This window comes from Sturnira hondurensis, unplaced genomic scaffold (assembly GCF_014824575.4).
Source record: "Sturnira hondurensis isolate 20B ecotype Veracruz unplaced genomic scaffold, ASM1482457v3 Scaffold0004136, whole genome shotgun sequence".
Lineage (NCBI taxonomy): Eukaryota > Metazoa > Chordata > Mammalia > Chiroptera > Phyllostomidae > Sturnira > Sturnira hondurensis.
The window spans coordinates 26,044,748-26,060,939 of NW_028076767.1; the positions used below are offsets into that span (position 1 = coordinate 26,044,748).

The 16,192-nt window shown below is 46.0% G+C and overlaps 1 protein-coding gene across 11 annotated transcripts in view; it reads right to left on the minus strand.

Moving 5' to 3' along the window:
• PTPRT (protein tyrosine phosphatase receptor type T) overlaps positions 1-16,192 on the minus strand; it is a 945,487-nt gene that overhangs the window by 95,691 nt on the left and 833,604 nt on the right. For all 11 annotated transcript variants that reach the window (XM_037044094.1, XM_037044090.1, XM_037044092.1 and 8 more), the window contains one exon: positions 10,862-11,010. In XM_037044094.1, coding sequence (XP_036899989.1) covers positions 10,862-11,010 — 149 coding nt within the window. The remainder of the gene's footprint in view (positions 1-10,861; positions 11,011-16,192) is intronic.

Genomic DNA, 16,192 nt, shown 5'->3' on the forward strand with positions numbered 1-16,192 from the left:
TGTAAGAAGCTGGGAGGGATGGCAGGGCAAGACCTATAAATAAGGTCAGGATGAGGACTTTGGTTTTGCTGCTTAAGAACAATCAGAAGGCACACAATTGTGTTAAGCCAGGGAGGGATGAGGGAACATGTTCAATTCACCTTGGATAAATCTCTCTAGCTATTAAGAACAACTGGGACTACAGAATGACAAGAATGAATATGAGGATTATTTAGAGCAGTGATTTTGAACTTGTGTGCTGCAAGAACTTTTAAAACATGCACTACCTGACTATTTAGTCAGGGGCACTGACCTTTTTTCCCTTAGATTGTCAAATAAAAAATGCAACAGCCAGTACAACAGTAGTCATCTGGTGGGAAAGAATCAAAATTATACTTGTTTTTTGTCATACCAGCAAAAATATATTTATGGTGTACCACAGAATTTTAGTAATTTGTTTATGTGTGCCATGAGAGAAAAAAGGTTGAAAATCACTGATTTAGAGGTTATGGTTGTTACTGAGGTAAGAGATAATGGAAGCTTAGACAAGGACGAAGGCAATGGATGTGGATGGGTTCTGAAAATACCAAACACAAAGAATAATTAAAACTTGGTGCTGAGTTGGATGTAGAGGGTAAGGCAAAGGAATGTGTCAAGATTCATCCGTATGGTATCTCTGCTGAATGGATCATTACTATTGTGTCTAACACATCTCCTCCGGTTTTAGTGCCAGGAAGTTGAATTTTTATTTTCATTTCCAGGCTCCATAAAACTAGGAAGTCAACTCACATGGGTGGTGAGGTGAAAAGTAAATGATCCGAAGGGAAATGAATCACGTGGTTAATGGGCCAGGGCAGCTTCCTCTCACCAGGGACTATTATCTCTCTACTATATGATGTATCACTGTTGACTGTGCTCACTGTCACATCGTGGGCTTTTTGAGGGTAGAACTGCCTTTTTCTTGTTTGTGTTACCAACGGTATTTTGGTGGGAGGGTCTCCTCCCTTGACATACCCCCATCCTCGTGGTAGCTTTGGGGTAGAGATGTAGTAGATGTGATGTAGGCAGTTCTCTCGATACAGCCAAGAACATCACACTCAAAGACCGCCTGAGTAAGTAAACCTTGGGGCACCCCCCTTCTGAAATGTGCAGAAGACTGTCCAAAGGATGATGGCGATGGCAATGCAGGGAACAGAGGGATTGTGTCTGTCCTTGGCCCTCTGACTTTTTTCTTCCACTTTCTCAATGCTACTTTTGAAAGATGTTCCCTTTCCAAATCTCTAATTACTGTCTCCTATCTGCTGCCCACCTCTGTGGGAAATGGGACACACTTCCACCTGCGTGAAACATTAGGAGGGCTCTTCCACCCATGACTTCTTCACTGTGGGAGAATCGACCCTATGACTTCTTCATTGGTTTTCTAAGGAAGGCAGATCCACACACCTCACCACTAACAGACACATCACACTTTGGGCTCCTTGCAATTTCTACTTTGAATCAGAAAATCCTGCTTGACATACTGAGGTTCTATCCTCATCCAAGCTGAATGGCCAACCATGAGGCCACATCGTCCATTTACTCCTTCATATACGTCTAGTTCCAGCCCAGCATCCAGGTGGAGGACCAGAGGCTCTGCACTTGACCACATCCACGCAGCCCCTTTCATAGTCCCCTGGGTCACCCTCAGCTTCAGTTGACTTTTTACTCCTAATATGTAAACCCTGCTCGATGCTCTGGCTTTCCAGTTACTTGCTGAGTGACCCAGGCCATGTGTTTCATCTCCACACGCCTCAGTTTCCTTACTCATGGCAAAGTCTTCAATCACCTTGAGTACACGATGTGCAAACGTTTACATCCCCAAGGCCAGACTCCTCTGCTGAGCTCCAGGCCCATGGCTTTGACTGCCTACTTCATTTCTCTTTGATGACTCAACAGCAACTTGAACTAACCCCTCTTCTGGCCTCTTCCAAAATGGGCCTCTTCCTGTGCACATTATCTGAATTAATGTCATCAGCACACACTTAGATTGAGTATAAGGAGAAAAGAGAAGATTCTGGACTAAGACTTGGGATGCTTCAATACCTAGAGATTGGAAACCAGAGGAGAAACCAATAGAAAAAGCTTAAATGGCTGAGGAGGAAGGAGAAACACCAGGGAGTAGATGTCGAGGGAAGAAAGTGTTTGGGAAGGACGGCTGCTGGTAAGTCAACCATAAAAACCCAGGTGCAAACCTGGGAGGGTGTCCTTGGGAGCTGTGCACCCTTCAGCAAGTTACTTAGGTTCTCTGAGCCCCAGTTCCCCTAAGCTGCCCCACAGAGTTGTTGAGAATATGCAGTGCAATGATGCATGTAAAGTGCTTTGTCCAGTCATTACTCACAACATGTTAGCGAGTGGAATTATTATCTATGTTTGCAACTTATCAAGGATGTAGCTTTGAGCTGAGGGGAAATAAATGGTCTCTCAGTTCGGTTTATTCTGCTACCTAGCAACTGTATATTTACAATTTCAACACCACTTCTTTATCCCTGAGTACTTGAGCAAGCACTTTATAAGCGCCCTGTTGTCGTTCAGGACCACCCGCGAGGTGTACCGAACAATTCTATTTTCTCCTCAAGATACAGTGGCCTGGCATAAATTGTCAAAGGCAACTTTAGCCTTGTAGCTTTACTGAGGTCTCTTAGGAAGGGTATGGAGAAGGAATGCCTGGGCCAGCTCCCGAGGGAGCGGTCTGTAGCTGATAAAACGCTGTACCTAGGTATCTACCACGCAAAGCTCAATTTGTCCAAATCGTAGAGACTGTGAGGCCAGGTTCCAACAACATGCAAAGGTACCTAACACGAGGGTCACTCTCACTTCCAAACAAGTTGCTACAGATGTTAAATCCCAAAGGGCAGGGTCCACATCTCTGGCCATAGGAGCTCAAAACAGAGCAGCTTGTATCCCAAAGCCCCTTGTCTGGGCCCATGACGCTCCTCACGGCTCGAAGCCTTCTGTCACTTCTTCCTGGGATGGTCTTCCTCTTGCACACCCTTCACATCAAAGCCCATTTCCTCGCAAAGTATTGCTTAACGCAGGCAGAATCACCTGCGGAGCCTCCGATCAGTGTTTCTGGGGCACTCTGCATGCCTGTTCCCTATCACTTACCACATTTATTGAAACCAGCCCACTTCCAAATCTCCTCTTGGAAGATAGCACTGTCCCTGAAGGCAGACACCATGTCTGATTTATCTTTCCAACCCCTACACCACCCAGCATATAGTTGACATTCAGCGTTTATTTAAAGGAACACCTCTGCTACTCCCATAACCAGGAGACAAAAAGTTCAATTCAATTAGAGAAGGATCTGTTCATGTAGAAATCAGATTGGGGGCGTCTACAGAACACATTAGGAGACAAATGACTGACCAGAGTTAATTCTTCTGAAGGGGACCATGGGACAAGGACTAGCGTGATCACAGCTCCCAGTTCTAGCTCAGGTCCTGCTGGTGGCTTGATGAGTGACCTGAGAAAACTCTCTGGGACTCCATTCTTCATCTTCAAGACAAGAAGTTGGATCAGGTGCTGTCTAATGTCACTTTTGGGTTTTGACGACCTACTATATCCCTTTTTGAGTCTAATGTCCTTCTCTGGCACCTGTCTTCCTTCCTTTAACCCCTTCGTGTTTGTGATGGACAGCTTGTCTACTTTCTCAAGGCCACATAAATTTCCCCTTTTCACTTCCAAGGAATAAACAATTCCATTCAACTTTGGGTTGCCAGGAACTTAATAAGTGTGTCCTTTAATCTGTCAGCCAAGTGGATGTTTGCAAAATATTCAATAATCCCTGTAAAATATTCAATAAAACTGGAGGTAGCAAGCTTGTAACATTCAATTCTTTTCCTAGATTCAATTTAATCCTGGAGCAACCAGAAAATATAATTGTCCCTGCAAACAGAATTTTGTGCATTACAAAAATATTCATCTTCATGATGTTGAGCTCTTGGTTTCCCTGTGTGACTCATGATTGCTTTTTCTTGTACATTTCCACTCCTTCCATTCTGACTCTTAGGATGTTTGCTATTCAGACAAAGTGGGAGAAAGTTCCCAAGCTCATTGGGAGGGGGCCTCTGGGCTTGTGGACCCCCAGACTGGCTTGAGCAGCCCTCAGGCCCTCAGGCAATGTCTTCCTGGTGAATCCACCCTGAGAAAGGGGGCATCACAGCCTTTCCTTCCCCACGAGCCTGCGATTGTGCTGTCATCAGAGACAACTTAGCACATGAAGAGCAAGGGCTTTGGAGTCTGGCAGTCCGGGGCCTCGCCACGTGCTATGCTAGGGATTCTCAAACTTGAACATGTGCCAGCATCACTTGGAAGGCATGTTAGAAACAGTGAGCTTTGGGTTTAGGAAGTTTGGGGTGAGGCCCAAAGGTTTACTTCCAAAAAGCTCCCTGGTGAGGCTGATGCTGCTCATCTGGGGACCATGTTTTGAGGATCACGGCTCTGAGCAAATGACTCAGTGTCTTTGGGCCCCAGTTTCTTTTCTGTAAAATGGGAATAGTAACATCTACCTTATAGAGGGCAGCAGGGTGGCAGGGTCTTGGCTGTGAGCATGGGGCTGTCAGACAGACCTGGGTTTAAGTTCCATCGCAGCTATTTAAAGCTATGAAGCCTTGGGCAAGTTTCTTACTTTTTAAACCTGTTTCCTCACCTATAAATCATCAGGGATAATCATAACACTTATTTAATCCTCCCAACGTACCAAGGAGATAAGATAATATACATAAAACTCTCGGCTGGAAATGGGCTCATAATTAATGCTTAATAGATGATAATTGGTATTATGAATATTAATAATTATTACATTCTGAGGCCCCAAACTGGGAGGATTTAGTGAGCTCACTGGCTGAAATAACCAGAAATCAAAAATATGTCTGTATGCTGGGTCAAATTTTAAGCTTTTAAGCATGCTTTTAAGCAAAAGAGGGGAAGGTCAAGTTGGGGTATTACAAAGATAGGATAGCAGAGATGTAATTAACTTCACTGAGCTTAGACTTCCTTATTTATGACATCAGGATAGTAATTCCTACCTGGTAGCAATGTTTTGAACATTACAGATAATATGTGATCAGTACCTAGCAAAACGACTGCCTCAGAGACGCTCCTGAGCAGAGGGAACGTATCATTAGCAATCCGTAACGTCACATGTTGTCTAGTCCACAGCTAGCCCAGGGAAGGCCATGGTCAGGGCAATGTTTCCAGAGCCCTGTTTCTGCAGCTGGCTCACCATCCTCCCGAAAGTTAAGGAATCTTCCTCGGGAGTTTACCATGACCCCAGCCAATCCCTACTACGATGTAAAAGTCATGATCTGTCTTCCCCATTTGAATGGTGTTAGTCACATAACACGTAACTACAATAACCAGGTTAAAAGTCTGCCTGCTCCACCTCTGCTAAACCACCCTGTGGGGCCTCAAGCTTGAACATTTCTGCACTTTTATGTGGTCTATGGGCTGAAAGACAGAGGCATCAGTCTTCAGGGCTCACCCTCTTCAGCAGGCTACGGTGTACTGCCTACCAGATATATTTTGGGGCACATTGGAAGTACAAAGTTAGGGAAATGGTCTTTCTGCAGCCTACTACTGCAGCCCCTGTTGGTCTCTGTAAAGATGCCCACGGCCGGACCACCTGTCTGCCCCACTAGGCTGCCATCTCTCAGTGGACACGGGCCATTCCATGCTTAGCTCTCCATCTATCCAGGGCTTTGTCCTGCTCAGGAATGCCTGAGGATGAGACCATCGGTCTACAGTCACAGCTTATTCAGAAGCTGGTGCAAAAATCCCTATAGATTCTGCCTGTGAGAGCATCCACTATCGCAGGAGTTTCAGGCCCTGAAATGGGCAGAGGAACCAAAATGAAGCAGTGTCCTCCCAGCCAGCAAGGTTATTCACCTTGATCTCCTTTCTCTCCCCACCAGCTTTACAGTGGAGAGAAAGCCAAAGGCTAGAGGAAAGACAAAGATACTTGGTTTTGAAAGTAAAGCACCTGCTTTGGGGTCCAGACCTCACTGTCTATTCATCACGTGACTTAAGGAAGCTCTTTTAATGTCTCAGAGCACCAATCTCCCTGGCTGCAAAATGGGTTTAACAATAACCACATCAACAGTACAGGGTTACTGCGAAATGCACTAAGATGGCATATATGAACATGCTTATCACAGAGCTTGGCACCTCGTGGGAAGCTGATTGGCTCCAGGCCAGGGCCCAGCCCCAGGCCTCCCTGCAGGACACAGCTGTGGCAGCAGCTTCTGCCCACGTGGTAGAACAGCTGGCTGACCATCAGGAGTGGAGTGGAGCTAACCCCTCTCCCCGCCTCTGGGCTGCCACTGATGGTGCAGGGGAACGAACACAGGTCTGGAGTCAGAAAACCTCAATCCAATCCGATCCAATCCCATTCTCACTCTTTATTGTGCAATTTTGGGCTTAGTTACTTCCATTCTCTGACTTGAAGTTTCCTCACTTACAAAATTGGAATAACATTTAATTTATGGGGTTTCTAGAAGGCTTTAGAGTGGGGATTTATATAAAGCATAGGATCTAGCACATAGTAGGTTGCCAATAAATGTTATCTTCCTCTCTGGGCTTTCACTACTGGGAAGCCCAGAGCCAGAGTAGAATTTAAAAGCTATCAGCCTGCATAGTCAGATTAATTTTTAACATAATACAATGTCATTTTAATAAAAATGGCCTGGACCTTCCTGTCTTCTTTTATGTTTTCCTGATCCCGATTATTTATTTCTCTTATAGCTATTTTATCATAGGCACTTTCAATGGGTATGTTCCCAAATTCTTTGTGGGACCAGGTGGCAGAACCTAACTGGTGCAGGAGAAATGGATCTTTATCATGACTGTGTAGACGCCTGTGTGATTCGGGGCACAGAGTTTCTCTGAACCCCAGTTTTCTCATCTGTAGAATGAGGGCAATAATAAATTTACGCAGTTAACTAATGGTGCCCAACAGGCATGTGAGCCTTTCCAATGCTGTTATAGGAAAGACAGACAGCCAAAGCCCATCACATAGGCACTCAACAGGAATTTGTTGGGAAGCGTCTTGACTTGGACGGAAAATACACAAGGAGAAGATAACACCATGAAAAAAAGATACAAAGATGAAGATTTAAGCATGGACATAAGAAGAAAGCACCAGACGGAAGACTTAGAAAAGGATCCCACTGAGGGAGAGATCTCAGGGGAAAAAGAAAAAAGAATCGGAGACCTGGGGCAATGACTCAAAACCAGATTGCTTACGGCCAGTATTCCTTTAAACTGAAAACACTGCACATTGTTTGTCCTTGAATTGTGACGGGCACTCCTCGTTTCAAGGATGTCACAACAACAAAGCCTTATCACCCTGGCCACGGGGAGGCCACGGTCCCTAACACAAAACTGGAAGGCTTGGTTGAATGAATGTTGGATAACCTGGCATAGCAGTGACTTGGAATAGAAAACCCCAGAAAATAAACCTATGTGGGAAAGCAGGGTTTGAATTAGGCCGAGGCCCACCTGCTCAATAATAAAATAATGGCTCACGGCATGTTCTTCTATAATTTTTTTCCAGTGTGGCACCTATTCTTGCGCTCTGCCTGTCTCAGTGCTTCCTTGACGTTTGCAAATAATTTCAGGGCCTCCTAATGACGCTGATGCAGAAGCCAGTCACTTCCCTAATGCCTCGAAAATAGATTCAATTTTACATACATCAGGCTGATTTCAGAGGCAATTTCTACACCTTCGGTGTAAGCAGTGCTTACATTTTTTCTCCCTGAAATCTTATTCCAGGGGTCCCACAGGGCATTTTAAAAGGCACCGGATGCATGCCACAGCGTTCGGAGGAGTCCCCAGCGCACGTTTGGGCTGTAGCCTGCGGACCCTGGATGCACGGATGGAATCCTAAAATGCTGATTGATTCGAACGAATGCAAAACTTCTTAGTAATTGAGTATAATGTCCATTGAAATTTGTTTTTTTTCTGTCTTTTTTTAAAAAGCAGTGTCATAAAAATGAATGTTTATATGCATAAGTCTGTGTGTGTTATGTACACACGCAGCACACATATATATCTCATGGAAATCGTTGGACTTGAAAACATCTCAGAGGTTCTCTACAGCATGCTTCTGGTTCCTCTCTGGCTGGCTAATCAGCCTCAGCCCTCGGTGCTTCCTCTCAGGAGTCTAAGTGTTTGCCCACGGGGACATAGCGGTGATGTTTCCCCCTGAAATCGAAGAAATGGGTGTTTCCCAGGTTTCTACTTCAGATCATAAGGCTTGACATCATAGACCCACATCACGCGTTTCTGACCACAATCTTCTTGGCATCTGGAGTTCTCCAAGGACGTTCTTACAAATAGATAAAAGTGTGCACGAGAGACTGGCCTGCACAGGAAGGGGTTGGGCTGAGTGGGTAGCACTGGGACAGTATGTTCCATCAGCTACACTTGCCCCTTGGCCAAAAGCTGGGGGTTAGTGACACGTTCATACAGCCAGAGGCCGGGGAGCTCAGTGAGGACACACCAAGCCTGCTTCCTTGCTCACCCCGTTTCTGCCTCTCCTGGCCTAGGTCAATATGCCCTCGTTCTGGACCCTAGGGAGTATACGAGTCTCAGCCGTTCACCTTGGTTGAGAATGGAGAAAGGACCGGTTTTGCGGTTCAGCAGACTACAAACTTGCTCTGTACTCTGGGAAAAATGAAGTTCAATATTTGCTCATGAAATAATCAGTATGTGCCATTTGAATTTGTCTTTAAAAGCCATTACTCAACCATAAGAAGGGCTCAGACTCCCTCAGTCACGGGCAAAGGGACAGCATCCATCTGTCAATGGGACGCAAAGGGAAGCCCACGACATCGCCCACGCCGTATCTGTGCCAACCTAACCCGAAAGCAATCAATGCAATCACCATAGAAAAGTCTGATAAATATGACTGTGGGATCCTCTACGGAACAACGGGTCTACACCTTTAAAAAACATCAGCATCGCGAAAGATAAAATAAAGGTGTGAGGGCTATTCTAGGTGAAAGGGGATGGAGAGACTTGATGACCAACGATAATGTGAGCCCCTTGACTGGATCCTGGATTACAACACTGCTAGTACAACTACTACTACTACTAATAATAAATTTAGGGCTGTTGAAGAAATTCAACTGTGGACTGGTATTTCCCATGTCAAAATAGGAGTACGGATCTTGGGTAAGACAAGTTCACAGTGGTCATGTTGAAGAGCTGTCCCGCTTCCTAGGAAACACATGCTGAATTCTCTGGAAGACGGGTATCATGGTGCCTGCAATGCATTTCTAAATGGTTGAGAGTACATACATATATATTATGTTATATATTATGTATTATATATTATATACATGAAGTCAGAGAGCAGGCACAAGTATTGTAAATAGGAGCAACTGGTGAATCAAGACAAATGCTATAGGAATATTCATTTTGCTGTTTCCCCCAACTTTTTTATAGGTTTACCATGAATCTCTCTGTCCCAAGGCAGCACCTTAATATTTGAAAAAGCCATTTCCTCCCTTGAAGTTCAGTGTTCTTAACCAGGGTGCCTACTACAAGAACCCCTTGGATGACTATTACAAAACCCACACCCCTCCCTGCCCCTCGTCCCCTCTCTGACCCTCATCCATCCCTTCAACCCCTCTTCCTTCGGGAGATTTCGACCCAGTGGGTAAGGTGTGGGGCCCAGATAAGTATATTTTGAAAATCGCCTCAGATGGCGTGGTTCTGTGCTACACGGGAGGTTCAGGACGATGGGTCTGAGTTACACTCAGGCCCTGGGTCCATCAGGGACTAGCTAGGAACTCTGGGAACATCAGCAAAACACACTGAGCCTTGGAGGCCTTATCTATAGGGTGGGAACAGTGACACGGGCTGTGGTGAGAAGGACGGTGGTCAGTACGTATTTGCTTCTTTTCTCTCTCCCTCTTCTCATAGACCCCATCTTATCAAACTGATCATATCTAAAGCGATGTTTACAAAACATGGTTTCTTCCACTTGCCCTGGGCCCACATGTGTAGGTCACCTGTCCAGGCTCACATTCCTTTTGATTTCCGGCCCTCCCCAATGTGGGGCAGAGGCCGGGGAGTCTAGCATCCCTAGCAAACTCAGGAAAAGAACTGGCCGTCGGAAAGATAAGAACAAAAGTCAGCTCTCTTGGGTCTGGTCACTATGATAACATTAGGTCACCAGTCTGGAGGTTGTCCTTTGGAGGAGGGTCAACCCCGAAATCTTTGTCACTTCTATTGGCTTGGGGTCCTGTATTAACTCTGTGTGAGGAATCGGGTTCTCCCGACTAAATGCCACTTGATACATCGGCTGTAGCTTGGAACTGGCCAAGGTTCGGGGGGCATTGCTTCCAGGTGGATCTGAATGTGTTGCTCAACAGCCCTGGAGCTTCAGAGCAGTTACTTCTCTGAGCCCCAGATTCCTACACATCCAACATGGAGACAGTAATAACGCAGGACTCATTAACTCTACACGGTTTCTGTGGAACACTGCTGTGGAAACCCAAGGATACTCAATTTGATACGGCACATTTTTCTCCTTAAGTGCATAACTGTGTCCTCTTCCTCCTTTTCTACTATTATGAGTGTTTAGCTGTCTGCATTTATGTCCACGAGCCATTAAAATGGTTGCCCCTGTTTTAAGGCAGATTCTTCAATTCTCCTTTTCACCTCAGGATGAGTGGCCCAACTTTTTGCCAGGGAGAACTGTCATCCTGGACCATCCCAGGGAAGCATCCTGACCCCATGCCCTCCAGCCCCTGACCATGGTGTGGGGTCCATAGCAGAGGCACCAGGGTTAAGCCGGACCACAGATGTTCCCTTCCCCTGAGTTGGCTTAACTTACTGAATCCGTTCACGTCCTGAGAGCTAGAGGAGAACCCTTCATCATTGCGGCCGGTGCTGAGCTTGGTGGAGGGTTTGTCGGTCGAGGCCACGGGCCCCATCTCCCTCTGGGCTCCACTCTGTGTCTCCTTCTGCTTCTTGGCCAGCTTCCTTTGGGACATGTGCAAGGGGAAAAATCACAGTCAGATGCTGCCAGTTGCACGCAAGCACTGCGAAGATCAGATTGCTCTCCTTCCCCATCCACCACCCTCAACCCCAAACCAGGATTGGTCTCCAGAAACAGAGTCAAGGTGGGCCCTCCAAGGTCAAGGAGGAACAAACCTAAATCCTCTTAAAACCATTAATGGCTTCAGTTTACTCAGAAAGATAATATACACCCTGCCTCATCCCCATCTATGGGTGTGTTCTTTAGGCTGAGCTTAGAACAGGAATTCAGTGAGAACTGCACGACGTGTCCCTTGCTCTCCTATTGAAGGGAGGGGGAGGCCAGATGGATCTTCCTGTTCCCATGGCTCTGAGTGAGATTTAAATAGAGTCTAGCCTTTCTCAGGGACTGAGCTCAGGAAATAGACCAGGAAACAATGGTAGACTGAAATAGGGTTGGAGGGTGGCAGTCGGTAAGGGTGGGGTTTAGTTAGCCTTGTAGCCCAAAAGGAGAAAAGTGAAGACTGAACCTGATGCCCTGCTTTCCCCATAGGAATAACAGACGCTAAGAACTGGATGGGCATCTATAATAACACTAGTTTGGGGCAGTGTTTCTAAACTCAGATGTAAACTAGAATCATCTGGAGAGCTGAAAACACACACACACACACACACACACAGGCCCAGGCTCGTGGGGGTAGGACAGTGCCTGGGCCTTTGCCTGTCTACCAAGCTCTCCAAGCCACTGAGACACTGTCCAGTGAAGGTTCAAGTCATTAGTTTTGGCATTAGGCAGACCTGGGTTCACACCCTACCTCTACCACCTGCCAGGTGCATGACTCAGGGCAAGTTCCCTAATCTTCTTAGGTTCTGCTCTCCCGCTGTGTATACTGGGGCCAATAACAGGACCAACCTCAAAGGGTCGTGGGAACGAAAGGAGACAACGTGTGAAGCACACAGAGCATCGTTCCGGCACAGACTGAACGTTCAGCATGGGGCAGCTGCTATTCCTGCTTTTACATCCCCACCACTGGGCCAACTATGTTCCAAAGTCTGAGTCACCCTCAGCAGCCCCACTGGGAAGTCCCCAGGTTACACCGAGTGAGGGAGACTCTGGCACCTCACCGGGGAACTAAAGGGTTAAAAAGTTCTTCACTGGATGGATCTGAAATCTGCTTCCCTCAAGTTTTAACTGATATGTCTCAGATCTGTCATCAGAGATAAAGAAATATGACTAAGCCCTCTTGCATATATGACAGTTCTTCATGTAGTTCCAAAAGACAACATGGTTCCCCCCGAGCTTTCCCAACATTTATGCATCTAAACACAGTTATTACGTTCCTATGACATGAGAGGCTATGGGTTACCCATTAAACACACTGAGGATAAATTCTTCCAGGTCTCTTCCTCCATTTTTCATAGAACTTGGTTTCAGCTTCCCCCTTGGCCCACATGAGAAGAACAGATGCCCCCGGGGAGGTCAAAATCAGCACCATACAGGGAATACTTCTTCAAAGCCGAGCCCTCCCGATTACGAAATAGGAAGTTTCGAGAGGCAATGATCTCCCTGTCAGAAGAGGTGTTCAATGACAGAACGAACCTGGACTTAGAAGCATTTTGGAGGAGTTCATTCAGGAACAGTTCTAGTCTGACAGTGGAATAGGAGCCTCCTTTGCACGGCTCCCTTGATCTTGGGGTAGATTGCACAGAATGACAGATTACACACTTAAATGAGAATAATTTGTGAAGAGTTTATGTACAGAAGGACCACCCACATAGGTGAGAAGCGGGTGTGTGAGCGGAGAGCTGACGAGCACTTGTTTGTCCAGAAGGAAAGCAGAAAAAGCAGTCACCAGAACCCCAAAGGAGAGAATTGTGAAGAGGCCACCTGCATAGAAGTGGCCTTCACTTAAAAGAGCAAGCCAATCCTGGGTGACTTCCCCAGGAGGAAACCAGAGACAGCAGTGCCCTGCCTACATCCTCCCCTTGCCCTCTGACCTCCTACAGTGGCTCTCATTGGCTAGAGCTGTTGGGAGCCAGTGGCCTGGGGTCACACAGATCTAGCTGTGAAAGCAGAGCAGAGTAGAGAGGCCTGCAGAGTGAATCTAGACCCTGGACATCCATGCAAAGAAGAAGAGATTTTACCTCCCTCCTTTGGCCATGATGGGTATACAAACGCAGCCTAAAATGGAACTCTTCATCATTTATATATTTATTTATTTGCCCCATTGGCCTGGAGAACGCAGGGCACTAAGGCAGAGGGATGCGTCTTTACTTACAACGCTCTGTCCCCAGGCATACGGTTCCGCGAGTGAACCTACGCCAGGCAGAGAGAAAAACAAGAAATGAAGCGCTGGGCCAGCTGCGGCTTTCCTCCCCATCCACAGGCAATCAGTCAGACAGGGAGGCCGGGGACGCCATGGAGGGAAAAACGAGAAACTCTGCTACTGCTGGTATTTCAAAGTTTTATTCTTCATTTATTATCAAAAAGGAGTGTGTTTAAAAATGTATATGTGTCCTTCTTAATCATAAATTTGAAAAGACACACGGCAGCTCCTTTGCCTCTCTCCGAGCTCTTTCCTGTTGCCCCAGCAGGAAATACAAGGGAGTCTGATAAGCGAGTCAACTTGAAAACTATAAATGAGTAGGTATTGGAGTCTCGGATATTTCCTTGGGGGGCCGAACTCCTAACCAATCTCATTCCATTCAGGGTAAAATCATATGGAGAGAGGTGTCTTCAGCACAAATCATTGTTCTCCAAAGGGAGGGTATTCATAAAAAATGGCATTGCTGCATCTATGGAAAATGAAATTTTACAGAACTGTTTGGGTGGCTCTGACCACCTGGATAAAAATATAAAGAATGGAGCCTCTCCAAGACGTATTTAAAAATGAGACCACTAACCAAGTTGTAAAAACTGACCTGCGACACCCTGGACCTTAGCCCCTGGCTGACACAGAATGTTCCTGGTGATGCTGAAGCTTTATAACAACTTGAAGATGTGCAGACAGGTGTTTCAGCAACAGGTCACTATGCTACAAAGTGGAAATGGTGGGAATAGAAGAAAAAACACAAACCGCAGTTTGGGGACAAATCCTTAACAGAATGTGAAATTTCAGTATTGAAAAAATCCTCTCAGTAATAATGGAAAAATTATACTCTTCTATATATTGCCAGAGAGTTTAATTGATTCCCCTCCCTTTTCAGAAAGGGGCACATCCAAACCAGTGGGAGGGCATTCGGGACCCTCAGGCTGTGTCCTCAAGCTTCCGTTGGGCCTTATCTCCCACACCTGGCTCCTTACAGGAAACACCAACCACTCATCTCCCTTCCTCAACACTTTTATTTGTTTAATGTGTTCCCATTCTCCACTGGCCACCTCCCCTTCAAGGCTCAGTGGAAGTCCAAGTTCATATATTCTTGAAGTTTCCTCTAAACAGATTTGTGGTTTTCTCTGCTTGGTTGACTCTCCATTGAACACACATTTATTGAACACCTACATGTGCTGATCTCACCTACAAGGTCCCAGCAACAAATCACTACATGTAACCTTGACCTTTATAGAACACAGAGACTAATGGCAGACAGGCACTCAACAGATAATACAGAAGAAATATAAAACCACAGAGGTGTTAACGGCTCAGGAGGAGAAATACATGAAGCTGTGAGAGAGCTAATAGCTGGTTTGCATCCTATCAGGAGATCAAGGAAGGCCTGTTGCCATGTTAGCTAAGCACTTGACTGGTCCAAACACAGTGATTCAACACCCCACCCACTGGGGCAAGAACCTCTTGAATGAAGGGCTTTTGACTTCTTGCACCTACTCCAATTTCTTGCTGAGTGTCTGGCACATAGCTGGTGTCAATAAATTTGCTGTACACATTTACATTTAAAACTCTACAATTTGAAGTGCAGAAAGACTGCCGCCCTACGCTCACTGCAAATTACAAGCACTTTAAAAAAGAGATATACAAGGAAAGAGGGAGAAAAATCTGCATGAAATTACTCTTTGCCCTGGAATATTTATATCTGTGAATATTTTTTGGCTAACAACTTAGCATTTCCTCCCTGTGGTGGTCAGAGTCCTCTTGGGTTATGGGAAGAAGTAAAAGAATATTCACAAAAGTCGGAGGTTTTTCCCCTTAGAGCCCACAGAATAGCCACAACTAAAAAAAAAAAAACCCTCATAAAATAGTCACGTGATGCATGGAATAGCCATACAACTTCTGGAATCCTCAGATTCCCGAAGACTCAAGTATTTGAGACTTCACAAACTTGGAATTTTCTTTTTTTCCTTGTTCTGAGATTCTTGCCAGCTGGGTCACACAATTTCACCAGCAGGGGGTACCAAAAGCTGGTAAAAAGAGAGAGTATGCACAAGTCTGCGTATTCCTGGGCAAGTTTCATTTCCAGGGCCGAAGAATGCTCTAAGACGGAGCAATTGAAAGTTTACTGCTTCTGACGGGTGGGGACAGTGTGATGTGGCTGCGGCTCCTGACGTTCTGTCTTCTAACAGAGCATTCTGAGGTCTCTCTGACCTTTGCTTAGTAGCTGAGTGAGGGTAGGTGGTGGGCAGGTGCCTGTGATGACCTATGAGTCCTGGGTTTATTCTGAGCACCACTCTTTATATGGGACAGTGGCAGGTGGGAAGGCTCCCGGGAGGGACTGCAGGGCTGTGAAGGGATCCGAGGTCACTCTATAGTGGCGGGCGGGAGGGGGTGGGGGCTGAAACAAACAGGCATATTTCTCACAGAGAGAAAATACTCAGAAATGCTCTCTTCACACATCTGACTTCTGGCTCCGGGTGGCCCCAGGGTGCAGAATCAGCGCCAGGCTGGCTTGACAAAAAAAGAGGCACTTTTAGCAAGCAGAACTATGTGGGTATCTTTGGAAACACCTAATGCCTCAATTGTCCTTCCCATTTTTCTCCTTTGGCAAACTTCTCTTCACTTTTTAAAGCCCAACTCAAATGTCCCCCAATTTTTAGACATCACGTTCCCTTCCCAACATTATTAGTGTCTTCCTCTATGCACAAGCTGTTGGAAAAAAATATTTAATGAGCACCTACTTTATACTGGTGACTGTGAGGCAGAAGATGACCAGGCTGTGAAAAGCCAGACATGCCTCTGGCCCTGTTTAGGCTTTTGGAAGTAAGGAGCACACCCTCACTGAAGGGATTCAAATAGAG